The 27203-nt window shown below is 54.5% G+C and overlaps 2 protein-coding genes across 2 annotated transcripts; both read left to right on the top strand.

Annotated features, from left to right (window-relative positions):
* Positions 1 to 3008: 3008 nt before the first annotated feature.
* Positions 3009 to 4047, top strand: SLC35G6 (solute carrier family 35 member G6; the record flags this gene model as incomplete). Its single annotated transcript, XM_079725255.1, is given in 3 exon segments — positions 3009 to 3029; positions 3033 to 3197; positions 3199 to 4047. Coding segments are annotated over 3 exon segments (1035 nt in total).
* A 1805-nt stretch (positions 4048 to 5852) lies between these two features.
* Positions 5853 to 26193, top strand: POLR2A (RNA polymerase II subunit A; the record flags this gene model as incomplete). The annotated part of the gene is made up of 29 exons (XM_079725560.1): positions 5853 to 5945; positions 11881 to 12013; positions 12156 to 12292; positions 12386 to 12559; positions 12752 to 13033; positions 13346 to 13507; positions 13616 to 13836; positions 14436 to 14568; positions 15056 to 15180; positions 15267 to 15477; positions 16001 to 16210; positions 16293 to 16461; positions 16652 to 16746; positions 16892 to 17095; positions 17250 to 17472; positions 17920 to 18103; positions 18482 to 18653; positions 18747 to 18852; positions 18943 to 19148; positions 20799 to 21023; positions 21171 to 21417; positions 21705 to 21805; positions 22759 to 22863; positions 22957 to 23139; positions 23418 to 23621; positions 23809 to 23995; positions 24106 to 24219; positions 24359 to 24508; positions 24611 to 26193. 29 exons carry the CDS (start codon positions 5853 to 5855, stop codon positions 25765 to 25767), a joined length of 5913 nt encoding a protein of 1970 aa, XP_079581686.1. The 3' UTR covers positions 25768 to 26193.
* Between the last annotated feature and the right edge of the window lie 1010 nt (positions 26194 to 27203).

The following is a 27203-nucleotide window of genomic DNA, read 5'->3' as shown; positions in this document are numbered from 1 at the left end:
AAAAGAATCCCGTAGGGAATGTCGCAAACACACAACCTTCCCCTCGCTCAGCTGCCCCCGATCCCATAAACACAACCTGCATGTTCCACCCAGGGCACCTCACACTGGTGCCAGCCGCCCTATGGGTACCTGAGACACACCCTGGGGCTTCTCACTTCCTGCAGGACCCTCGGGACCTGAGTTCTAGACATGCACCCCCCGCGCCCTCCCTCCCCCGTGCCACCTGATCGTCACATGGATCCGAGAACCCATCCAGCGGGCCATCCTCTCCGAGACTGGACCACACCTCAGCAGGGCCGCATGAACGGGACCGGACCCGGCACCTTCCCACTCAGACTCAAGGGTACACAACTGCCCCCTCCAGGTGGGCACACAACACCCTGCACTCCGGCGCCCTCCACAGCACTTACCCCTCGCCAGCTACGCAGAAAACAACAGTTCCCAAATAGTTCATATGTGCAGCGCCAGACACATATGTGCAAGAAAACACACGCTGGTGTAAAACATAAAACCCCAAACCTAACAAACTCCGCCGGTACTGTGCCCGGCTTCAAATGCGGACCTGTCACCCAAAGCCACAGGGCCACATCTTGTAATTCTGCCCCACAACACTGGACCCTCTCCGTCTGGCTTTCTGTCCCCATAGCCCGGGAGAGCCCTGCAGGACCCCTGGCTGCCGCACCAGCCAACAGTGGTGACCAGGAGAGGTTTACCTTGACCCAAAACACAGCAGGAGACACACAAGCTCCAGGACTCACAGCCACAACCCTGCCCCGACGGCGCGGCGGCTCCGGGTCGCCTGCTCGCCCTGCGCACCCCGCACACCCCAACTCTGGGGCGCTCGGCGGCCCACCCCTCCCCCCACCCCCCTGCCTGGCTCCTACGCCATCGCCCTCCCAGCGGCTTGCAGCGCCGGCCCGGGCTCACACCCGCCCCGCCCCACCCCAACGTGCCCCACGGGGGGAGGGGGACACTGGGCTGCAGAATTAACCCTTCAAGCGGGGAATGAGCGCGGCCCTTTCCACGGCCCCAGGCGATCGCGCCCCCCGGCCGCCGCTGGGTCGGACGCCGTGCCCGGGCCCCCTTAGTCGCCCCACCAGCGCCGTGCGCGCCTGGAGGCGGGGCCAGATTCAGCCCCCGACCCCTGAGCCCCCAGGTCAACCCCAAAGGGGAGCGGTCGCGGCGCGGGCCGCGGCCCGGGCCCCCGCGGCACCGGGCAGTGGGGAGGGGGCCCGGCTGTTGGCTCCGGTCCGCCCTAGCCCTGCCCGGTTCGCCCCGGGGCCCACCTGACTGCGATGGCGCCGCGTCCGCCAGGCCCGACTCATCACCGTGGCCGCCCCCGGCCGCTCCGGTTTCGCCCGCCTCCAGCTCCGGCTCCGGCTCCGGCCCCGGCCCCGGCCCCCCCAGCGCCCGGCCCCGGCCCGGCCCCGCCGCCGCCGCCGCCGCCGCTGACATCATCGGCTCCCCCCGCCCCGGTCCTACCCCCACCCCCACCCCCGGAAACAGTACCCCCCCAGCGCCGCCGCCGCCACCGCCGCCGAGAGGAGGCTGGCGCAGCGCAGCAGGCACAGACACCAGGCTCCGGGCTCGGGCTCGGGGCGAGCGCGCCCGACGGCCTGCGCCCGGACCGATCCCGGGAAGGGAACGGCGCCACGCAGGGCGGCCGGACGGGTGGGCACCGAGCTAGGCGCGGGCCTGGCTGCAGCAGCAGCGGCGCGGGGCCGCACGACCACCCACTCCCTGGGAAGGGGTTCCCCGCCCCCCCGCCCCCTGCACGCCCTTCACTCAGTGGTGCACACCGCCCGGAGCACGCACACCCTCTCCGCAGACACACAACGTGGCAGGCTCACAATCAGGCCCAATGGGACCCGCAGACCCAGGCTCAACACACTCAAAGGGGCAGCCCTGGAGAAACACACACACACACACACACTCCCTCTCCAGAAATGCACAGGGACCCCCCCCGACCCCCCCCCCCAGGCCGCGAGCTGGGAACGCCCCAGCCCTACAGAACAGGTACACGTAAATGGCTACCAGCGCAGATGAACACGCAGCTTGCTATTTTGTTCCCACCGGCAGAAATATCCACATGTATATACTCTGCGTAAATGCAGAGGACTTGGTGTGGACCTCCTGGGACAGCACCAACACCACCAGGTGGAAGCACACAGAGGAGAAACACATTCCTGAAACTCCAGAGGGACAGTCCCAGAGACTCCTCCCAGGTGTTCAAAAATTCAAAACTCAGGAGAAAGAGGAGCTGGCCCTCAGAGGTCCTTTCCATAAAACCTTTCTGAAATCGGGCAAGACATAAATAAACAAATTAACTAAAAACCGAAGATATCTCATCACAGAGGTGGCTGAAAAGAGGAAAGAAAGAATCAGACTTTGAAGTCACAAAAATGTAAAGCAAGCAGCGTTGGAAACAATGAGAAAATCGGCCCACCCCCACCTCAGGGAAGTTCCAGGGAAGAACTCTGCCACCCCTCCAACCAGCTCACAACGGCTGGAGCTCTGAAGGGCCCAGGGCCCCTGAGCCAGGAGGAGAGGAGGAAGTCCAAGGGAAAGGAAAGATGGTGAGTGTGGGGCGCAGGGGAGCACAGCCCCCTTCCCTGTAGTTCCTGGCTGCTCCCTTCCCCCTCCTTCTCTAAAACTTCCCAGCTTTCCTAGACACCCACAAGCAAAATTCGTAATGGTGTTCCCAGATGTCCCTGGAACCTGTGACATCACACAGATACACAGCCTCTGAGGCCGCCTCCCCTTCCTCAAACCGACAGAGTATCCCTGGGTCCTCTTCTCCTCCCAGAGAAACACGATGCTCCAGGACCGCTCACTCCCTGCTTCCTGCTTTAGAGGCTCCAGGCCCACCACCTCATCCATCTTTCAGGTCCTTTCTAGCTCCCAAGAGTTCCTTGGCAAGACAACCTGCCCTTCTACTGCCCTACAGGGTCCCAGAACCCAGCCTGGCATTCGCCCTACCCCAGGTCCCCTGGACTATGGCTGCCCTAATGCCCGCGCTCCTTTCTCCCTAACAGGCTGGCTGTCACCCCTACTTCAACCTGCCCGACTTCACCCAGCCATCACCACCCTCCACTCCGTCCAGCCTCCCCTCGCACGAGCGCTGCCGGCCCTCTGATGTCACCAAGGGCCTGCTCGTGGCCCTGCTGGGTGAGGGCCTGCCCGCTGGCTTCGTGGGCCCCCTTCTCCCGTATGGCTTACCAGGCTTCCTACCTACCCTCGCTGGAGCTGCTCATCTGTCGATGCCTCTTCCACCTCCCTATTGCCCTGCTGCTTAAACTGCGTGGTCACCCCCTCTTGGGACCTCCCGATGTCCGGGGCTGGGCCTGCCTCCACGCCCTGTTCAACGTTCTCAGCATCGGATGCGCCTACAGTGCGGTTCGGGTGGTGCCCGCTGGCAATGCTGCCACAGTCCGCAAAGGTTCTTCCACCGTCTGCTCTGCTCTCCTTGCCCTCTGCCTCGAGAGCCAGCGTCTCAGTGGCTATGACTGGTGTGGCTTGTTGGGCAGCACGCTGGGACTCATCATCATTGTGGGACCTGGACTAGGGACACTGCAGGAGGGGACCACAGGCCTCTACACTGCCCTTTGCTATGTGCTCGCTTTCCTGGGTGGCCTGGCACTGTCGCTGGGCCTCCTGGTGTACCGCTCCCTGGACTTCCCCTCCTGCCTATTGACAGTGGCCTTCCTGTTTGGCTTGGTGGGGCTGGTGGGCTCCGTGCCAGGCCTCTTTCTGCTGCAGACCCCCGTGTTGCCTAACGATCCTCTGAGTTGGAGCTGTGTGGGGGCAGTGGGGATCCTCGCCCTGGTCTCCTTTGTGTGTGTCAGGTATGCGGTCACCAAGGCCCACCCTGCCCTGGTGTGCGCCGTCCTGCACTCTGAGGTGGTGGTGGCTCTGATGCTGCAGTATTATGTGCTCTATGAGACCGTGGCACCTTCTGACATCATGGGGGCAGGGGTCGTGTTGGGCAGCATTGCCATCATCACCACCCAGAACCTCAGCTGTGAGAGGGAAGGGCAGGTGGAGTGAGATCGAACTTGAGAGCCTGGGGGTGGGGGGGCGGGACTGGGTAAATAGAAGGAAAAACTGGAATACAAACATGGGAGAACAAGTGACTGGAAAAGAACTGGTGTGGGAGAGTGACACCCCTTGGAGTCAAGGGTGAACTGGGGACTCGGTGGAGAGGGATTGCCTAGAAGACTGCCTGGAAGACCTGGAACAAGCCTGGAGAGCAGCATATTTGGAGTCTAGGCTGGGGCTTGAAGGGAGGTCTGAGGAGCAGATCAAAGCGGCTGAGGCAGGCAGGCCATGAGCCACCGGGAGGATTTTTCCTTCAGTGGCAGAGAGAAAAGCCTTGGGGCTGGAGTGTCTGGGGCTTTCAGGCAAACAGAGAAAGCAGCTGCGGTGGGGGAAGGGAGTGGTTTTTTTTTTTCTCTGAGCGATGGTTTCCCTTCCTCGTGGTTATGCCTCCCCACCTTGGAGTGGTGACGTGATGTTGACATCAAACAAGGATCACTCTGAATGTGGCTGTGCAGTTGGTGTCATCTCTGCTTTGGAAGGACAGTGGAAGTCCTACCCCCTGCTCTTATTGGAGAATCCCTTGGGATCCCCGCACCCCTCCGCCCCATTTTTGAAATATTGTAGAAGGGGTAGGATTTCCTAATGTTCAGATGCATTGACCCTGAGTCCCCCAGGATTTTTGTGTCCCACCCAATGGCTAATCTGCTTTTCCTGGATTGTCGCGGTCCCGTGATCTCTCCCGGACAGTGGCCAGCGTCCTTCCGGAGAAGGCCTCTGAGCTGAGACCTCTTCGAGTGGCTCAGGTCGAGGATCCAGAACGAGAGCTCCGTACAGCGCCCCATTAGGGGCTAGGAGATGCCCACCCGTCCCAGGAGGCCGCTCGACAGATATCAGCTATTTCCGGACAAGCAATTGGCCTCGCCATGTTGATCTGTTCTTGCATATTCAGCGCGATTACTGCATATTCATGACCAAGGACGGCCCCAGTACTCCCCCTCTTCGGGAACCCACTTGGGAGGATCCGACCGGCCCCACCTCCTTCATTACCGAATCTCAGAACAGACCATTTTCCAGCGCGGGGGGGTGATATTAACGAGAAACTTTGGCTGAAGATGAAACCACACGCCAAACTAGAATAAAAGCGGCCTATATTTACCCTCGAATCTTCAAACCTTAAACCTCAGGGCGGGAGGTAGTAGCGAGGGGAGGCGGCGGGATAAAAAAAATTCCCTTCCACTTCGTCATTTCCAAAGGTGACCCAGCCAGGCAGCCGGGGAGAGAGGAACAACAACGCGAGCGCGCGCCCCGTGCACGCCGGCGCAGGCGACCCCGTAGCGCAAGGGAGGGCGGGAAAGGAAGGGGCGGGGGACGCCAGGGCGAATCTATAAAGGGCGTCATCCGGCCAGCTCGCTCCTCAGAAGCGCCGAGAGCGCGGCCGGGACGGTTGGAGAAGAAGGCGGCTCCCGGAAGGGGGAGAGACAAACTGCCGTAACCTCTGCCGTTCAGGAGCCCGGTTACTTATTTATTCGTTACCCTTTTTCTTCTTCCTCCCCAGAACCTTTTCCTTTCCCTTCCTCTTTTTATTTTCTTTTTGGGGGACGAAAAATCTCCGGAAAGGCGGAGGAGGGCTCCTTTCGCCCCTTTTCGTTTCCCCGCCTCCTTCCCTCCCCCACCTTTTCCTCCTCCGGCTTTTTCCTCCCAACTCGGGGAGGTCCTTCCCGGCGGCCGCCCCGACAGGGTCTGAGCGCCTAGGTGCAGGCGGCGCAGGCTTTTTGTAGTGAGGTTTGCGCCTGCGCAGCGCGCCTGCCTCCGCGATGCATGGGGGTGGCCCCCCCTCCGGGGACAGCGCATGCCCGCTGCGCACCATCAAGAGAGTGCAGTTCGGAGTCCTCAGTCCGGATGAACTGGTAAGCGGCTCTGCCCTCTCACTCCTCCTCCCGCCCGCGTGGCGGGCGGGGCTTGACGGCCGCCGCGGAAACTTGGCGCTTTTCCCTGCCCAAAGGAGGACAGGCGGGGAGGATGGGTCAGCGGCGCCAAGGCAGTGCAGAGTCCAGCCTCGCGGCCAACGAGAATTAAATTTTCCTAGGGGGTCAGCAAGCTTAGCTCTGTGTCCGAGCTAGGGGCCGGGCCGCAGGAGGGGCTGGAGGGTGAGAAGGAGGGCGAGAAGGTTGATTGGCTCCACACCGCAGTTACCGACGTTAAGAGATATCACACCAATCCTTTGGGTGAGAAGCCGAGCCCCAGATTTTTCCCCTCCCCCTCTACAATTATTAATTGAGCACCTGCTACGTGATAGACGTGACAGACGGTGGGGATGCAGAGCTGAGCAAGACAGACAAAGACCCTGCCTTCTAGAGCACTTTCTTTGGGAAGGGGCAGGAGAGACAGACAATAAATACAAATGAATGAACAAGATAATTCAGTTAAGGGCAAGTGCCTTGCATAAAGTGAAACGTTGTAATGCGATGGAGAGTGACCGAGGTGGGGCTGCTTTAGATGGGGGTGGTGTCAGGGTATGGGAAGGCCTGTTTGAGGAGGTGACATTACTCGAATGATGAGAAGCAGCCAGTCTCCTAGGCCATAGATTCTAGGTCAGTAGCTTTTCAGGCAGAGGAAAGAGCAAGTGCAAAGTGCCTGAAGGAGGGAATAACTTGGTGTGCCTCAGGGGCTGAAACGTGGCCAGGGTGACTGGGGTGTAGTGGGTGAGAAGGAGAGTATTAAACCATTCTTGGAGAAGCATGAGGTGGGGCAGTCCAGGTGGGATATTACAAATCATGGTAAGGAATCTGGATTTCATTCTATTTTCAGTAGGAAGTCATTGGAGAATTATAAGCAGGAGAGTGATATCAAGTTTACATTTTAAAAAAATTACTACTTTGACGGTCCTGTGAAGAACTGACTGGGGAGGAGAACTGAGAATGGAAGCAGGAAAGATGAGGGAGGAGGGAGAGCTGTTGGCCCTTTGGACGCCTTTGTGGAGCAAACTGGAGGAAGCCAGTGGGCTGGAGAGAATGGAATTGAATGGCTCTGTTTGTGGATGGAGACAAGTTTGCTAGAGGAGGAGGCTCAGCTGTAGGAAAGTTGTGTCAGGAGTTAGAACCTCCCGAACTCAGACCACACCGAATAAATTCCAGATGGGGTTGAGGTTGAAATCTAAAAAACAAAACTGTAAAACACTTGAAAAATGCAGAAGGCTTTTGGGGGCTGATACCAGGGGCAGAAACCCTTAACCCAAGTCTTGATTTTACTTCATAGCTGGTCAGTACCTGAAAGGATTAGTTTTTCTCTTTCTTGTTTCCTCAGTAGAATGTAAATTTCACGAGTGACTTTGTATTCACTTCTTCAGCATCTCAAATAGTGCCTGGCACATAATAGGCATGTAATAAAAGTTACTTGAATAAATGAGTGAACGAAATAGTTGTACAGGTACATAAAGATACATGTTGAAGGATTTTTATTTCAACATTGTGTGAAATTATAAATCACCTAATTATTTATTAGTAAGGATTCTATTGAATAACTCAGGGTTTATTACAATAGAACAAGACCTTCCCAGTTAAACCCCCTGATCCCCTGTGCCCAAACTGCTGAGGCACCGCAGCAAACTCACAGGGGCCCAGTGAGAGATGTTAATTTTTTTTTTTAATTTATTTATTTTTGGCTGCATTGGGTCTTCGTTGCTGCTCACGGGCTTTCTCTAGTTGCGGCGAGTGGGGGCTACTCTCTTCGTTGCAGTGTGCAGGCTTCTCATTGAGGTGGCTTCTCTTGTTGCGGAGCACGGGCTCTAGGCAAGCGGGCTTCAGTAGTTGCGGCACGTGGGCTCAGTAGCTTTGGCTCGCGGGCTCTAGAGCGCAGGCTCAGTAGTTGTGGCACACGGGCTTAGTTGCTCCGCGGCATGTGGGATCTTCCCGGACCAGGGCTCGAACCCGTGTCCCCTGCATTGGCAGGCGGATTCTTAACCACTGTGCCACCAGGGAAGTCCAGATTTTAATTTTTTAAGAGAAGCACGGAAGCACAGCTGCGTTTGCCTGGTGCCCTGCGAACTACTAGATTGGGCAGTTCCCTTTCAGCATTAGGTGGCGCCAGATCCCTTTTGATGACGTCATATCTTTGTGAAGCTGGGTTTTTAGCAGTTGCTAAATACTGGGCAAAAATCAGTGTAGAGCAAGAGATAAGAGTGGTGCTGGGGTGTGGATAAGGCCAAGAAGAGTTAGAGAATACTTTATAAAGAGGTGACATTTGAACTGGGTCTTAAAAATGAATAGAAGTTTGCTGGAAAGGCGGGCATGGGAAGAAAAGGAATTTTGAGGAATCTCTTGTGGTTGGAGCATAAATGTTGAGGACGGGGGACCTCGGGTGTCTAACCTATTATCACGTGGGCAGTGAGAACCAGTGTTTGGATGTAGGATTGGGGGCTAAAGTAGTTTGTGTATAATTCAAAGTATAACTTATGGTAGAGGGTTAGTCCAGAACATTCCAGGACAGCCCCTGGTCCAGTCTCAGTGCCCGGAAGCAGAGGGAGTCCTTAGAAGGTGGCCGGCTTGGTGAGCATGGACTTGGAGCAGAGGGAAGTGAAAAGCTTTGAGTGTTGTTCTCCTTAGGCCTCTCTCTAGTGACTCTTCTGGCTGCCACATTCAGGTCTGCTCCTGCTCTTTTGTGTTTCGTTCAAGGTGAGCAAACCCCCTCTTTGTGCTTCTCATCGGACACGATGCAGCTGATGGGGTTCCAGCTTTGTGAATTTAGTCACCACAGGCCTGTCTCCCTGAGATTTCATCAGGTCATCTTGACGAGTGTGGTGGATGTTCAGAACCTCTTAGCCATGCACCTGTAGATCATTTTGGTTTCTACCCTGCAGTGACTAATTAGATCCATTATGAGACGATTATTGGTTTGACTGTAAGGGAACAACCTTCTATCTCTTTTCAAGTTCTTTTTTTTTCTTTTTTTCAAGTTCTTCGAGGGCACTTCCCTGCAGTGGAGGGTCCTAAGGCAGTTTAGTTCAGTTTAACAAACAATTATTGAGAGCCATCGGGTCCAGGGTGATAGAGGAATGCTACCTGCCTGAGAGATGCTTATAATCTATGGGGAAGACAAACCCCAGTGGGTCATTTCATTGCATTATGAGATTTGCAGTGATGGAGGGATTATGGAAGCACAGACTGGGGCTTACCAGTCTGGCTAGTGAGGCTGTGGAAAGGCTTCTTGGAAGAAGCAGTGCCTGAGCTGAGTCTTCAGATAGCAGTTTGTCTTGTGGGGAGGGCATCCCAAGGAGAGATACAAAGACCCCATGTACAAAGACCCCAAGTAGTGGAACACATATGCTGGGTGATAGGGGGGCTGCTGGGGACTCAGCTACTGATGTGGAGGAAGAAAGGAAGATGGAAACGTCATAAAACTCTTTGTAAGCCATCCTGCTGAATTTGGAAATCATTCTGAGAACAAGAGGGTATGAAGATTAGATTTCCAAATTAGAAAGAGCACCCTGATCATAGTATGGATGGGTAGGAGAGAAGGGCTGGTGACCCATGGAACGCTTGGATACATACTACAGAGGACAGGCCTGAGCTAGGGCAGTGGGCGTAGGGATGGAGAAGAGGGGCAAGATTTAAGAACTGTTTGTTCAGGAGGTAAAAATAGCCTGTACATGGGCTTCCCTGGCGGCGCAGTGGTTGAGAGTCCGCCTGCCGATGCAGGGGACACGGGTTCGTGCCCTGGTCCGGGAAGATCCCACATGCTGCGGAGCGGCTGGACCCATTGGCCATGGCCGCTGAGCCTGCGTGTCCGGAGTCTGTGCTCCGCAACGGGAGAGGCCACAACAGGCCCGCGTACCGCAAAAAAAAAATAATAATAATAAAATAACCTGTACTTGGTGAATGATTGGATAATAACAGCTGTCATATATTGAGCACCTATCCCATCCTGGGTTTAAGCAGGTTAATTAAATCCTTAATGGTTATATAGATGATAAGTGATAGAGCTGGAATTGCAAATTAGAGGTCTCTGACTCCAGGCCATGCTTGTTCCACTGCTTTATGACTGTGGGTAAGGAAGGGTAAGTGTTGGTTTCTGACTTGAGTTCCACTACCTTAGATGGGGACCAAAGGAAAAGGAGAGATTTTTGTGGAGAAGGGAGTTTGCTTTTAGACATGTTGGATTTGATTTATCAGGGGGATATCTACAGGGCGTTCAGTATGTTAATCCGAAGTCCAGGAAAAAAGGTGAGGCCTGGAGGGTAGAGATTTGTTGTGAGTAAATAGTGAGAATCATGGCATAACATTTGGGTGTGATGAGAAGTGTGGATGTGCTAAAACCTTGGGGAGTGGCAGTGTTTAAGGAGCAGACCAAGGCACCCCTTCCCCTCTGGAGCCGTAAGTTTGTTTTCTCTGTCTGTGAGTCTGTTTCTGTTTTGTAAATAAGTTCATTTGTATCATGTTTTAGATTCTACATGTAAGTGATGTCATATGATACTTGTCTTTGACTTCACTTAGCATCATAATCTCTAGGTTCATCCATGTTGCTGCAAATGGCATTATTTCGCTCTATTTTATGGCTGAGTGGTATTTTGTTGTATAGATGTACCACATCTTCTTTATCCATTCATCTGTCGATGGGCATTTAGGTTGCTTCCATGTCTTGGCTATGGTAAATAGTGCTGCTTCAAATCCTAGAGTTGAAGTAATTGTTTTTGCTGCAGTATAGTAGAATGGGCTGAGCATGTGTTTGGGATCGCAGGGGGCGGGTTTGACGTCTGCAATCTCCTTGAGATTGAGGCCTTGGGCAGTCACTTTACACAGCCTCAGGTTTCTCACGTCTAAGAGATAGGAATTAACTCCTAGAAGGTTAGTGGTTAGGGTAAGAGAAACAAGGTACATTAGGTACGTTTGGTACTTGGCATGAAGTTGACACTCAGATAGAAGCTTTTATTAAATTCTTCTAAGGTCTTCCCTCTGGAAGTTTAGCAGACCAAAGCTTAACTAATTTTAAAGTTCTTGGTTTTCAGTGTGTGAAAAGATGCCAAAGGTTTCCTTGAACAGCCTTTAGCTCAGAGCAGAAATCTCTTCTCCAAGTTGTACCTGCTTCTGAGCCCGTCCTTCCCTCCCTTTCCTGCACTGAATTGGTCCCACTGAGTCCTGGCTCCACCTTGCCCAGGATTCTGGCCCTTGGCTCTGCCTTCATTTCTTGAGGCTCCAGGGTTCACTTCTGCTCCAGATAATTTTCAACAACCTCTGCTCTAGCGCCCCCCTCTCCTGTTCTATCCTAAAATATCTGAACATGGAAGGGTTCAGGTTGACCCAGGCCCTTGAGAAGGAGGAGGTGACAAGGTTGGGGGCAAAGAGTGCCTAACTTTAGGAGTATGTCTTGGGCAGAACACTTGGGCTGTCATGATGGGGGTGCCTTACAGGGAGGTTCTGGCCTTGATTTCAGCTTTGGGAAAGAAACAAGGCATTGAGTTTTTCCCTCTTGAGACAACTTTTATTTCTTTTGCTGTTAAATTCTGTAGATGACAGTGACCTAGAATTCAACCCAGTAGGATATCCAGGGTTCAAGTCCTAGAGGTAGGTGACGTGTACGGAGCCCAGAGTTGACCACACACTAGTCTGAGCGCCCCCTCCCACTCAGACAGTGACTGGAACGAGCTTTTGACTTGTGAAACTTGACTTGGCATTTCCATAGTCAGATATCACACACGCTGACCCCCATTTCCCTTGCTTCAGGCTAAACCTGCTTAGTTCTTTTGTAAGTAGTTTGGGGTTTTTTAAGGCCTTAGTACAGAGCTCCTCAGCCATGAAGTCTGGAAACTAGGAATCCTATTTAGTTGTTATTGGCCTTTCTTTGCTGCAGAAACGAATGTCTGTGACAGAGGGCGGCATCAAATACCCAGAGACCACCGAGGGAGGCCGCCCCAAGCTTGGGGGGCTGATGGATCCGAGGCAGGGAGTGATTGAGAGGACTGGCCGCTGCCAAACCTGTGCAGGTGAGCGCTGGGGGCCGGCACAGGACCCTAGAGGGAGGGAGAGGCTTGTCCTTACTGAAAGCCAGGACTGGGGGTGGACACCTGGAGACCTGGTCTCTGAGGTGAGTGCTGGGAGGAAAGTGTTGTATGTGTGTTCCCCCAGGAAACATGACAGAGTGTCCTGGCCACTTTGGCCACATTGAGCTGGCCAAACCTGTGTTCCATGTCGGCTTCCTGGTCAAGACAATGAAAGTTTTGCGCTGCGTCTGCTTCTTCTGCTCCAAATTGCTTGTGGACTCTGTGAGTGGGAGATGGGCTCTGGCCTGGGGAAGGGGTTGCTGGGGGGTGGGCAGGGGAGCCGCCCCAACTGACCCCGCTCTGCTCTGTCCCCAGAACAACCCAAAGATCAAGGACATTTTGGCTAAGTCCAAGGGGCAGCCCAAGAAGCGGCTCACACACGTCTATGACCTCTGCAAGGGCAAAAACATCTGCGAGGGCGGGGAGGAGATGGACAACAAGTTCGGTGTGGAACAGCCTGAGGGCGATGAGGATTTGACCAAAGAAAAGGTACCGGGGCTGCGCAGACTCTTGGGAGGGGGTGAGGGCTGGTCCCAGAGGCCCCGAGGGAAGAAGATGGGGAGGCAGTGGAAGCAGCAGGAGCCCGAAGGTCACAGAAGTGCAGGAGGGCCTGGCCCGGCCAGGTGTTGGGGGAGAAGGCCCAACCTCTGGGCTCTGATGGTCCCACTGTCTCCTTGGAAGGGCCACGGCGGCTGTGGGCGGTACCAGCCCAGGATCCGGCGCTCCGGCCTGGAGCTGTACGCAGAGTGGAAGCACGTCAACGAGGACTCTCAGGAGAAGAAGATCCTGCTGAGTCCTGAGCGGGTGCACGAGATCTTCAAACGCATCTCAGATGAGGAATGCTTCGTCCTGGGCATGGAGCCTCGCTACGCCCGGCCCGAGTGGATGATTGTCACTGTGCTGCCCGTGCCCCCGCTCTCCGTGCGGCCTGCCGTTGTGATGCAGGGCTCTGCCCGCAACCAGGTCAGCGCCTTCAGGGCCCTGCCGCTCAGCTAGGCCAGGTGTCTGCGCGGAGGGAGGCCGGTGGTGGGGGCGAAGGCATGCGAGGGTGACGGACGGGTCACCTGGGCCTGAAGATACCCTGCCACTTGCTGGCTGTGTGAGCCCCTTAAGGAGGTTAGAGCTCACAAAGGTGCTTCTGGATCTGTGAACCGAGAGCCCAGAGCTGCCTCCCAGGGTGGTGTGAGTGGAGGGCGAGAGGCACCGCGTGCTGGCACACGCAGGCTGAGCGCTCAGGCTTGGCTGGATTGTGATGGTTCTGACTTCCTGCCTCAGGATGACCTGACACACAAACTGGCCGACATCGTGAAGATCAACAATCAGCTTCGGCGCAACGAGCAGAACGGCGCGGCCGCCCATGTCATCGCTGAGGACGTGAAGCTCCTCCAGTTCCACGTGGCCACCATGGTGGACAACGAGCTGCCTGGCTTGCCTCGTGTGAGTGGACAGGCTCCCTGTGCCCTGCGCCTGGAGGAAGGGGGAGGGGGCCCGGGTGGGGGCCGGTGCTAACTGCTGGGGTGCCCCCCACCCTGCGTTTCCTCACAGGCTATGCAGAAGTCTGGGCGTCCCCTCAAGTCCCTGAAGCAGCGGTTGAAGGGCAAGGAAGGCCGTGTGCGCGGGAACCTGATGGGCAAGCGGGTGGACTTCTCGGCCCGCACTGTCATCACCCCCGACCCCAACCTCTCCATTGACCAGGTTGGCGTGCCTCGCTCCATTGCCGCCAACATGACCTTTGCGGAGATCGTCACCCCCTTCAACATTGACAGGTATGCTCAGTTCAGAAGCCCTGCCTGGAGGGGTTGGGGAGGGTGGGGGGAATGGGCTCGGAGCAAGAAGGAGAGAGTGTTGAAGTTTATTATTATCATCATTATGGTTTTTTTAACTTTATTTTTTTCTGCGTTGGGTCTTCGTTGCTGCGTGCAGGCTTTCTCTAGTTGCGATGATCAGGGGCTTCTCTTCGTTGCGGCGCACAGGCTTCTCATTGCGGTGGCTTCTCTTGTTGCGGGAACACGGGCTCTGGGTGTGCGGGCTTTCTCTAGTTGCAGCATGCGGACTCAGTAGTTGCAGCACGCGGGCCCTAGACCACGCGGGCTTCAGTAGTTGTGGCACACGGGCTCTAGGGCACAGGGGCTCAGTAGTTGTGGCGCACGGGCCTAGTTGCTCCGCAGCATGTGGGATCTTCCCAGACCAGGGATCAAACCCGTGTCTCCTGCATTGGCAGGCGGATTCTTAACCACTGTACCACCAGGGAAGTCCCAAGTGTCGAAGTTTAGAAGTTTGGGTTCCCACTTGGGGCTTTGGGGTGAGGGTGGCAACAAGGGCTTTGTGGGAAGCATTTTGTTCATTGCATCCCTTTCCTTCCTAGACTTCAGGAACTAGTGCGCAGGGGGAACAGCCAGTACCCAGGGGCCAAGTACATCATCCGGGACAACGGTGATCGCATTGACCTGCGTTTCCACCCCAAACCCAGTGACCTTCACCTGCAGACTGGCTATAAGGCATGTGTAATAGGCCAGGGCCTCTCTTAGCTGAGCAGGAAGCTTTCCGGACTGGGGGCCAGCTGGAGTGGGCCGTCTGAGGCTGTCCTGTTCGTTAGAATCCAAGCTTAAAAGACTCCTGCTGTCCTAGGCAAGCTTGTAGCTGCCAGCCCCTGGCATTCAAGGTGGGGGTCATGTAAACCCACGGGCAGCAAGAGGGACACAGGGCAGAAAGAGATCCGGGGGGAACAGAGCAGAAGGCTTCATGTTCAGAGAGTCTCACGGTTTTCTTTCCCAGCTGAGTTTCCTGAGGTTTGGGGACTACGTCTTCGTTTTCTCTGATAGCCTGGAATCTAACCCAGGGCCTGGCCCAAAGCTGGGGGTTGATAAGCGTTTCAAGTGAAATAACACCACAGTGTCGTCTTTTTCAGAGCATCTTAGGTCCCCTATCACTTCATTCTTAGCATACCTCCTTCACTGAGGTTTTTCCCACACTTCACCTCCTTAGGTGGAACGGCACATGTGCGATGGGGATATTGTTATCTTCAACCGGCAGCCAACTTTGCACAAAATGTCCATGATGGGACATCGGGTTCGCATCCTGCCCTGGTCTACTTTTCGCTTGAATCTTAGGTCAGTCCGCCGGCTGGGGCTGGGCTGGGCTGCTCCCTGGGTCTCACTGTGGCATCTTTCCAACTCACTTCCCTCTTTGACTACAGTGTGACAACTCCATACAATGCCGATTTTGATGGGGATGAGATGAACTTGCACCTGCCACAGTCCCTGGAGACGCGGGCTGAGATCCAGGAGCTCGCCATGGTGCCACGCATGATTGTCACCCCCCAGAGCAATCGCCCAGTTATGGGCATTGTGCAGGACACGCTGACCGCAGTGCGCAAATTCACCAAGAGGGACGTTTTCCTGGAGCGGGTGTGTGGTCCCTGGCTGGGGGAAACCTAGCCTGGGTGGGCAGGGGCCCAGCACAGCAAGGATTGGGGGAGGAGCAGTGACCTATGCCCTGACTTGCTCTGCGCTGACCTGTGTGTGAGACAGCAGAAGGAAAGGGAGTGAGCAAAGATCGAGGCCAAAAATGGTGTACGGCTTTAGCTCCCCATTTAATTCCTCAAAATGTCATGTAATTTTAGGTACCATCTGGAAAGTAAAAGCAAAGAGTGAAATAAGACTTTGTTGAAGTTCTGTTTATCTCTTTTTTACTTTCTCTTTATTTCCTAATTATTAAAAGTAATTTGTACTTACTGTTTAAAGAAAAAACAATTCCAAAGTCTCACTATCACAGTTAAGTTTTTAGTAAAAGTTTGGAAAACACTTTTCTTGCCATCCCTTTGCCTTCAAAGTCTGGCTTTCCCCTTTGGGCAGTGAGGCCTCCCCTGACATTCCCAAGAGTTGAGACCTCCAGTTCTGACTTCTTGTCTTTCTTGCTCTTTTTCTCCAGGGGGAGGTGATGAACCTCCTGATGTTCCTGTCCACGTGGGACGGCAAGGTCCCACAGCCAGCCATCCTGAAGCCCCGGCCCCTGTGGACAGGGAAGCAGATCTTCTCCCTCATCATACCCGGCCACATCAACTGTATCCGCACCCACAGCACCCATCCCGACGATGAGGACAGTGGCCCTTACAAGCACATCTCTCCTGGGGACACCAAGGTAGGGCCTGGCTTCAGGTTGTGCGGGGAAGGGCTTTGGACATGGAAGCCACAGCAGGGGCTGTGAATGGTGCTCTCTGCAGGTGGTGGTGGAGAACGGGGAGCTGATCATGGGCATCCTTTGTAAGAAGTCTTTGGGCACATCAGCTGGCTCCCTGGTCCACATCTCTTACCTAGAGATGGGTCATGATGTCACCCGCCTGTTCTACTCCAACATTCAGACTGTCATTAACAACTGGCTCCTCATTGAGGGTAAGCCTAGGGGCTCTACCAGGTCCTCTGTAAATCCTGTCCATCTCACTTCTTACTGCTCTTCTTCCATCCCTTTCTCTTCCCCCCCTTGGATTTGGTGTCCCTCCATCTACTCTCTTGGCTGTGATTCCATCCCATGTTTCTTGGGAGTCCAAAGAAGGTGTTGCTGATGCTTCTCTTTTATTTCTAGGTCATACCATTGGCATTGGGGACTCCATTGCTGATTCTAAGACTTACCAAGACATTCAGAACACTATTAAGAAGGCCAAGCAGGATGTAATAGAGGTGAGAGGGAAGGCTGGGCAAAGACTGAATAAGAGGCTCTCAGTGGCTTTGAACTGAGGAGTGAAGGGGACATTGGGATTGGAGAGACGGGGACCAGAAGAGATCGACGTCTCCCTGAGAACGCAGCCTGCTTCTGTGCACCCAGGTCATCGAGAAGGCGCATAACAACGAGCTGGAGCCCACTCCGGGGAACACTCTGCGGCAGACCTTTGAGAACCAGGTGAACCGCATTCTCAACGACGCCCGAGACAAGACTGGCTCCTCTGCTCAGAAATCCCTGTCTGAATACAACAACTTTAAGTCAATGGTTGTATCCGGGGCTAAAGGTTCCAAGATCAACATCTCCCAGGTGGGGAGCCTTGTCTTTCCAGAACTGGGGCCACACTGAAGGTGGGGAGGAGGAGGGAAGGGGTGTGCTGCTGGGGGAGTTGGGGGAAAAGTATGGGGAACTCTTACTCTCAAGGCAGAGGGAGTTGGATGCACCCCACCTTTTCTGTTCCCAGGTCATTGCTGTCGTCGGGCAGCAGAACGTGGAGGGCAAGCGGATCCCATTTGGGTTCAAGCACCGGACTCTGCCTCACTTCATCAAAGATGACTATGGGCCTGAGAGCCGTGGCTTTGTGGAGAACTCCTACCTGGCCGGCCTCACGCCCACCGAGTTCTTCTTCCATGCCATGGGGGGTCGTGAGGGGCTCATCGACACAGCTGTCAAGACTGCTGAGACTGGTGAGGACTTCGGATCCAGGGCCCTTCCACGGGCTGGTCCACAGAGAGGACCGCAGGCAGAGAAGCCCCTGGAGAGTTTGAGCGGGGTTCTCAGGCTAAAGTCTTCTATCCCCAGAGAAGTAATTTTGACCTTTGTGGAAAGAATAGAGACTAAAGGTCAAGAGTTAGGCAAACACTCTTGTTCTGGTTGCCGTGCAGCATTCCATGACGCAGGGCTAGAGCCTCATGGTTTCTGCTCCTGACCTGTCACATGGACAGTGTTTCCTAGGGGTCTCTACTGGACCCTGGGTCCATCTGGTGGTGGGCATGGCTTTCATTGAGAGGCCTTGGGGATGAGAGGCTACTAGCTGGCTCTCCTGAGGACCAGAGTGGCCAGCAGGTCTTGTCCTGAGACAGGGAGGTTCCTCTTCTTGCTCTGGGTCCCTCAGTTGATTTCCTCCCCCTCAGGATACATCCAGCGGCGGCTGATCAAATCCATGGAGTCGGTGATGGTGAAGTATGATGCCACCGTGCGGAACTCCATCAATCAGGTGGTACAGCTGCGCTATGGCGAAGATGGCCTGGCGGGCGAGAGCGTTGAGTTCCAGAACCTGGCTACCCTCAAGCCTTCCAACAAGGCTTTCGAGAAGAAGTGAGAACCACCGGCAGGCGGGTGGTTCTTGCCCCTGGGCTCAGGGCCAGAGTTGTAGGGGTTCTCCTCCCCCCACATGGTGAGATCACCTGGACCGTGTCTTGCAGTGGACCTTATACCGCCCCTTCCCCACCCATCTGGCAGCAGCTGCAAGATGGGAGAGGACGGATGGAGACCAGAGTTGAGACCCGCCCCCACTTTGTACAGAGGGGTGAGCGTAAGCTCAAGTGCCATTGCACATCCTTGGGTCTGGATCTTATGTTTCCCCACCCAGGATTCTTCACAGCCCTGTTCCTGTGGGCTGCAGACCTCAGGAGCCTCACACTGTTCCTTGATCAGGGCCCTCCTGCCCCTTGACTCCACCCCTGTCACCTGCAGGTTCCGCTTTGATTATACCAATGAGAGGGCCCTGCGGCGCACCCTGCAGGAGGACGTGGTGAAGGACGTGCTGAGCAACGCACACATTCAGAATGAGCTGGAGCGAGAATTTGAGCGGATGCGTGAGGACCGGGAGGTGCTCAGGGTCATCTTCCCAACTGGTGACAGCAAGGTGCGTGTGGGCAGGAAGGGCTGGGCTGGAGAAGTGCTGGCCCTGCACGGCTGGCCCTGACTTGGGGTCCTGCCTCCTTCCCTCCTGCCTCAGGTTGTCCTCCCCTGTAACCTGCTGCGCATGATCTGGAACGCTCAGAAGATCTTCCACATCAACCCTCGCCTTCCCTCTGACTTGCACCCCATCAAGGTGGTAGATGGTCAGTACCTGCTTCAGGACCGCCAGGCCAGGCAGGCTCTGCTAGCAGCGTCCTGGTCTACAACCTCCTCATCCCTCGTTTGGCCCTTAGGTGTCAAGGAGCTGAGCAAGAAGCTGGTGATTGTGAATGGGGACGACCCACTGAGCCGGCAGGCCCAGGAGAATGCCACCCTGCTCTTCAACATCCACCTGCGGTCTACGCTGTGCTCCCGCCGCATGGCCGAGGAGTTTCGGCTCAGCGGAGAGGCCTTCGACTGGCTGCTCGGGGAGATCGAGTCCAAGTTCAACCAAGCCATTGTGAGTGTTATACTCCTCACCGCAGCCTTGGTTCTTTCCTCTGATCTATTGATTTCTCTGGGTTCTGAGAACAGCCCACCTCTGCCCATAACTGCATAATAATAGATCTCATTCATTGAGACACTGCTGTGAACCAAGTCCTGTGTTGGAGGCTTTATACCTTTATTCCTTAGCAGTCCTAAGAAGACCCTAGTAAGGGAGGGGCTGTTAGTCCCATGTTGCAGAGACAAAAAGTGAACCTTGGAGAGGCAAACACATGAAAAGATGCTCAATATCAGTAGCCGTCAGGGGAATGTAGTTCAAAACCACGATGAGATACCACTTCATGCTCCCTAGGGTGACTAGAAAAAAACAAGTGTTGGCGAGGATATAGAGAAATTGAAGCTCTCACACACTGCTGGTGGGAATGTTGCAACTGCTTTGGAAAACAGTCTGGCAGTTTCTCAAAAGTTTAAACATAGAGTTACCATATGACCCAGCAATTTCACTCCTAGGAATATGCCCAAGAGAATTGGAAGCACACGTCCACACAAAAACCCATACACAGATGTTCAGAGCAGTATTATTCATAATAGCCAAGCAGTGGAAACAACCTAAATGTTCATCCGTTGATGAAGGATGAACAAGATAAGGGAATATTATGCTGTGGTAAAAAGTAATGAGCTGTCAAGCCATAAAAAGACAGTGATCAACTTTAAATAGTATTACTAAGTAAAGAAGCCAGTCTGAAAAGGCTACATACTGTATGATTCCAATTAAAAGATTAAATTTTAGGGACTTCCATGGCGGTCCAGTGGTTAAGACTTCGCACTTCCACTGCAGGGGGTGCGGGTTCGATCCCTGGCCAGGAGCTAAGATCCTACATGCCTTGTGGCCAAAAAACCAAAATGTAAAACAAAAGCAATATTGTAACAAATTCAATAAAGACTTTAAAAATGGTCCATGTCAAAAAAAAAACTTAAAAAAAAAAAAAAGATTAAATTTTATGGTATGTGATTATATCTCAATTAAAATAATGCATTGGTGGGGGGACTTCACTGGTGGCTCAGTTGTTAAGAATCCGGCTGCCAACGCAGGGGTCACGGGTGCGAGCTCTGGTCCAGGAAGATCCCACATGGCACGGAGCAACTAAGCCCGTGCGCCACAACTACTGAAACCCGCGCACCTTGAGCCTGTGCTCCGCAATGAGAGAAGCCACCACAGTGAGAAGCCCGCGCAGCGCAACGAAGAGTTGCCCCCGTTCGCTGCAACTAGAGAAAGCCCACGTGCAGCAACGAAGACCCAACACAGCCAAAAATAAATTAATTAATTTTAAAAAATTTATTTAAAAAAAAAGAATGCATTGGGGAGCTTCCCACTTAGAAGACTATTATCAAATGAATATTTACCCTGTGACTTTAGCACACAGCACTTTTAGAAATGTGGGGTTTAGATGACATAGTCCCTATTCCTGGGTGTGCAGCACATCGGGGGCTGAATGGCGGGTGTAAATTGAAATGCCATCTGAGGAAGGGGATGATCAAATAAGACTCTGATTTATTTAAGTCTCTTCCTTTTCCAAACGCCTCTGCCCAGCCCTGACATGTCTCACTCTCACTCACCAGTGGGGAGGGATTTGCTCTTCTGAGGCCAGCTCTTTTTACTCCCCAGGCCCATCCTGGGGAAATGGTGGGAGCTCTGGCTGCACAGTCCCTTGGAGAACCTGCCACCCAGATGACCCTGAACACCTTCCACTATGCTGGTGTGTCCGCCAAGAATGTGACACTGGGTGTGCCCCGACTTAAGGAGCTCATCAACATTTCCAAGAAGCCAAAGACCCCCTCACTTACTGTCTTCCTGCTGGGCCAGTCTGCTCGAGATGCTGAGAGAGCCAAGGTGCGGCTTAGGGTAACGGGCTTCCTGGCAGGAGGAGGAGGGGACTCCTTCCCTTAAGTAAAGGGTTTGGCAGTCCCTCTGCAGGTGGCTTTGAAGAGGCCTTTGGAGCCACCCAAATGCCTGTCATGAATCCCTTTTTTTCCCCAGGATATTCTGTGCCGCCTGGAACATACAACGTTGAGGAAGGTGACTGCCAACACGGCCATCTACTATGACCCCAACCCCCAGAGCACGGTGGTGGCAGAGGATCAGGAGTGGGTGAATGTCTACTATGAGATGCCTGACTTTGATGTGGCCCGAATCTCCCCCTGGCTTTTGCGGGTGGAACTGGACCGGAAGCACATGACTGATCGGAAGCTGACCATGGAGCAGATTGCCGAGAAGATCAATGCTGGTGAGGCTGGGGGTCCTGCCTAGGCCCCTGCCCGCCCTGTCCTGTCCCTGTGCTCATCCCAGACAAGGCACCCACACCCACCACCTTCCACTCACTGGTTCTGCTCCTCCAGGGCACCCCTTCTCCAGGTCCCGTCTGCACAGCTTTTTCCTTCTCATTGTTTCCCCTCCCTCTTTCTAGAAGGGTTCTGTGGGAAGGAGGGGAAAGCCGAAAGAGCCCATATGGGGAGAGCTGCGGACGAGCTGTGAGCAGAAGCAGTCCTGCAGCTGCAGTTCTCATTTTCCCAGGTTTCGGTGATGACTTGAACTGCATCTTTAACGATGATAATGCAGAGAAGCTGGTGCTCCGTATCCGCATCATGAACAGTGATGAAAACAAGATGCAAGAGGTAAATGGGACCCAAGCAGAAATTTATACGTCAGACATAGAAAACCGTTAAATCTGGTTCCTGACCAAAGACATTAAAGTGAAAGCAGCATTGAGTGCCAGTCACACCACCTAAAGTAGAGATGGGGGGAGGGCGGGTAGCAATGATCTGCAAAACTTTTGGCAGCAAAAGGTCTTTGAAATGTGAAGCAGCAGCCATATAGATAAAACAGGCGGTGTTGGGGAATTCTCTGGCCATCCACTGGTTAGGACTCCGCGCTTTCACTGCCTAGGGTGTAGGTTCAATCCCTGGTTGTGGAACTAAGATCCAGCAAGCTGTGGGGCGCAGCCAAAAAAAAAGCACCAAAACAGACGGTGTTGATTTGGGGGTGTCCCCATAGCCTGGTCACTTGGCTCTCTCCTCCCTGCGGCTCCTGTGTGAGGGCAGGTCGGACAGTAGGAATTGCTGTGTCCTAGGGAAAGTGGTGTGACAGCGGGTGAAACAAGACCCAGGAAAATGTTTGACCAGTGACTTCACTCCTGGGCATGGCTCCTAAAAAATTGTTCAGCAGATGTGGATACCTTAATAATAAAAACTCAGAACTTACTATTGAACTGGAGGAGAGTAGATAAGATTGTGTGGATACACGTCCATTAGAGATCACACGTCAAGGCGTTAGTGAGCGGGCGAATGCTCGGTGAGTGCCAGGACGAGAGCAGAGGTGCTGTGCGCTTTGTTACAGCCCTTGGAGCACGCACACAGAGTGGGAATTGTGTTAAGGTGGTGGAGTGTGGCTGCCTTTTCTGAGGTTTTTTTTTAAATAGCATCGTAAAAAACACAATAGAAAGTAACCTCACTGGAACTGAAGAGGGCAGGTCTGGGCCACACCTGGCTCTCCAGGTCAGGCTGTGGTTTGGGGTGAGGGCGGGGAGAGACCGGAGGATCCTAGGAGGGCTGACTCGCTCTTGTTGCAGGAAGAAGAGGTGGTGGACAAGATGGATGACGACGTCTTCCTGCGCTGCATCGAGTCCAACATGCTGACAGATATGACCCTGCAGGGCATCGAGCAGATCAGCAAGGTCAGCCGTTCCCTCCCTGCAGCCTGTCCACCCCCGCTTCCCTCCCTCCCCACCCCCACCCGCCCAGCCTGAGCTCGCTCTGTCCCCCTGCAGGTGTACATGCACTTGCCGCAGACGGACAACAAGAAGAAGATCATCATCACAGAGGACGGGGAGTTCAAGGCCTTGCAGGAGTGGATCCTGGAGACGGATGGCGTGAGCCTCATGCGGGTGCTGAGCGAGAAGGACGTGGACCCTGTGCGCACCACGTCCAATGACATCGTGGAGATCTTCACGGTGAGCCCCTCAGAGTCTTCTTCCCAGAGCTCAGCCTTCTTCCTGGGTCCCTCTGGCTCAAGGCCCCCTCCCTAGGTCTCGGGCAGTGGTTGTGGTCAGTGCTCTCCCCTCAGGAGAGGGGTTGGTCGGGTGGTTTTATGCCTGAATCCACTTTTGCGTCTGGGCTTCACTGACTCCTGACTGTCCCTCTGTGGATCTGGGTGGTGGTGGCCGCAGGAGAAGAGCAGTTACTTGGTCTTGACCCTTCCCCACCCCCACCCCCGCAATCCCCATGCCAGGTGCTGGGCATAGAAGCTGTGCGGAAGGCCCTGGAGCGGGAGCTGTATCACGTCATCTCCTTCGATGGTTCCTACGTCAATTACCGGCACTTGGCTCTCCTGTGTGATACCATGACCTGTCGTGGCCACTTGATGGCCATCACCCGACACGGAGTCAACCGCCAGGATACCGGACCTCTCATGAAGTGCTCCTTTGAGGAAACGGTAATGGCAGAAGTTCTGAGCGGGTGGAAGGAGAGAGAGCAGGGAGGAGGGATTGCTGTGGGAAGAGGGCATCCTCCACTGTGTGTGATGGGCCTCGGTGCGGTTCCGTGGTTGGGTGGGTGGCTGTAACAGTGGTGGGACATGGGGGGGCGGGGCCTGATGGCACGCCCCCTCTTCCGAGGTTTAGGTGGATGTGCTTATGGAAGCAGCCGCACATGGAGAGAGCGACCCCATGAAGGGGGTGTCTGAGAACATCATGCTGGGCCAGCTGGCTCCAGCCGGCACTGGCTGTTTTGACCTCCTGCTCGATGCAGAGAAGTGCAAGTATGGCATGGAGATCCCCACTAACATCCCCGGCTTGGGGGCTGCCGGACGTGAGTACAAGGGGCTACGAGGAGGAGGTGGGGCGGTGGGGAGGCTGCACGTGGGCGCGGCGGCCAGTCCCGGAGCTCTTCGTTGTGGGTCACCGTGTGCCTCTCTGCAGCCACCGGCATGTTCTTCGGCTCGGCCCCCAGTCCCATGGGAGGAATTTCTCCAGCCATGACACCCTGGAACCAGGGCGCAACCCCAGCCTACGGCGCCTGGTCCCCCAGTGTTGGTGAGTAGACAGCCCTCTGGTTGGTTCAGAGGGCGGGTGGGCTGGGCTCATGAGGGGTCCCCATGTGGAGACACTGGGGGCTCTGGGAGTGTGTTGGGCTCCAGCTCTGGTTTTAACTAACGTTTCTCTCATTTCGCAGGGAGCGGGATGACCCCGGGGGCAGCAGGCTTCTCTCCCAGTGCTGCTTCAGATGCCAGTGGCTTCAGCCCTGGTTACTCCCCGGCCTGGTCTCCCACGCCGGGTTCCCCGGGCTCCCCTGGCCCCTCAAGCCCGTATATCCCCTCACCAGGTGAGCTGTCCTTGTCTGTGAAGGCCAAGTTCATTTCCTCCTTGATCTTCCTTCTGGGTGAGTCTCTCCATCACTTAATGCCTTTCTGCTTCTCTCCCACAGGGGGTGCCATGTCTCCCAGCTACTCCCCGACGTCGCCTGCCTACGAGCCCCGCTCCCCTGGGGGCTACACGCCCCAGAGTCCCTCTTACTCCCCCACTTCACCCTCCTACTCCCCTACGTCTCCATCCTATTCTCCAACCAGCCCCAACTACAGCCCCACGTCACCCAGCTACTCCCCGACCTCGCCCAGCTACTCCCCGACCTCGCCCAGCTACTCCCCGACCTCACCCAGCTACTCCCCGACCTCGCCCAGCTACTCCCCGACCTCACCCAGCTACTCCCCGACCTCGCCCAGCTACTCCCCGACCTCGCCCAGCTACTCGCCCACATCACCCAGCTACTCGCCCACATCACCCAGCTACTCGCCAACTTCACCCAGCTACTCGCCCACCTCACCCAGCTACTCGCCGACATCTCCAAGCTACTCGCCGACATCACCAAGCTACTCACCAACTTCCCCAAGTTACTCGCCCACCAGCCCTAACTATTCTCCAACCAGTCCCAATTACACCCCGACGTCACCCAGCTATAGCCCAACATCCCCCAGCTACTCACCTACTAGTCCCAACTACACACCAACGAGCCCCAACTACAGCCCAACCTCTCCAAGCTACTCTCCGACTTCACCTAGCTACTCCCCGACCTCACCAAGCTACTCCCCTTCAAGCCCACGATACACACCACAGTCTCCCACCTATACCCCGAGCTCACCCAGCTACAGCCCCAGCTCACCCAGCTACAGCCCGACTTCGCCGAAGTACACCCCAACCAGTCCTTCCTACAGCCCCAGCTCACCGGAGTACACCCCAACCTCTCCCAAGTACTCACCTACCAGCCCGAAATATTCGCCCACCTCCCCCAAGTACTCTCCGACCAGCCCCACCTACTCGCCCACCACTCCAAAATACTCGCCGACGTCTCCTACTTACTCACCAACCTCTCCGGTCTACACCCCAACCTCCCCCAAGTACTCACCCACCAGCCCCACCTACTCGCCCACATCCCCCAAGTACTCGCCCACCAGCCCCACCTACTCGCCCACGTCCCCCAAAGGCTCGACCTACTCGCCCACCTCCCCTGGCTACTCGCCCACCAGCCCCACCTATAGCCTCACCAGCCCAGCCATCAGTCCCGATGACAGTGATGAGGAGAACTGAGTGTGCGCAGTGCGCAGTGGCAGCCGGCTAGGCGAAGGGCGGCTTCGGGGTGTTGTGCAGTCCTCCCCTTCCCTGAGGGGCGCAGGCCCCGGTCCACCTCCCTTGTACATAGCTCCTTGTGACAAAGTTCCCTGTTGAGGTTCTGGTCCCATTTCTGCCGGGGCTTTTGTCTTGTTCTCCACTTGTGCCGTCTCAGAACCCACTCACCTGCAGTGGTGTTCTTCTCGCTCTACCTACCCGAGGCCTGTCCCCAAATCCAGGATCCTCCTTGCCTATGGCTTGATTCAGGGGGTAAAGGGTATTTTAACTTTTTGGGGGTAGTTCCTGCTCTGGGTTAAATCTGATCCTCCAGAAGAACAAAGTGAAAGCTGCCTTTTGTTTGTTACTTTTTGAAGTTGAAATAAAGTTTACTAATTTTGACCAGAAGTGTGGCTGTTGAGTGCTTTATTAGGAGGCAGGAATACCCAGGCCCCTACTCCCTGCCTGGGCTGCTGTCCGTTTGTCGTGTTTTAGCTGATCCCCGCTAATGGGGCAGGGGCAGGAAAACGAGCACAGACAGTCCATTCACCGAACCAACAGCTACTTTGTGCCAGGCTTTGCTCTGTCCCGGCTTTGTGGTTGAACAGATAGATACAGGCCTTGTCCTGCATTAAAGCAATATTGACATAACATCTTTTTTAACCGATTTTACTGATTATCATAATAAGTAATTTAGAGAAGTACAGAAAGGTGCAGTACAGAAGCAGAAAAATTATTGCCCTTAACACCACCACCAGGAGGCATGTTTTCTTTGGGTATTTTTCCTACCTGTTTCTAATCAGTCTTTGTTTTGGCCTCAAACCAACAATGAGAAGATTATGGTTACTAGGATATGTTTTAAAGCTGAAGTTAAAGAACTTGGTGATAATTTGCTATTTTCAGTTGGCCATTTCATATTTTGTTCTATTAGTTCCTTTTTTTTTTTTTCATTTTGGCCATGTGGCTTGCAGGATCTCAGTTCCCTGACCAAGGATTGAACCCAGGCCCACGGCAATGAAAGCCCAGAATCCTAACCACTAGGCCACCAGGGAACTCCCTGAAATATTTCAAAGGATAGTTTAGAAAGTAACATGGGGACTTCCCTGGTCTTCCAGTGGGTAAGACTCTGTGCTCCCAATGCAGCGGGCCCAGGTTCAATCCCTGGTCAGGGAACTAGATCCTACAAGCATGCTGTGCAACTAAGAAGCCTGCACGCCACAACTAAGAAGTCTGCATGCTGCAACTAAAAGATCCCGCATGCCATGTGCTGCAACTAAGACCCAGCATGGCCAAAATAAATAAATAAAAATAAATATGAAAAAAAAGAAGAAACATGGCCAAGATCTATTAATTTATCACTAAGATTATAGGTGGTAGATACCATTTTGCAGTATTTAATCCAGATCTTAAATTGTTTT

Source organism: Hyperoodon ampullatus, assembly GCF_949752795.1.
Source record: "Hyperoodon ampullatus genome assembly, chromosome: 19".
Classification (NCBI taxonomy): domain Eukaryota; kingdom Metazoa; phylum Chordata; class Mammalia; order Artiodactyla; family Ziphiidae; genus Hyperoodon; species Hyperoodon ampullatus.
This window is presented reverse-complemented; position numbering and strand designations above follow the sequence as displayed.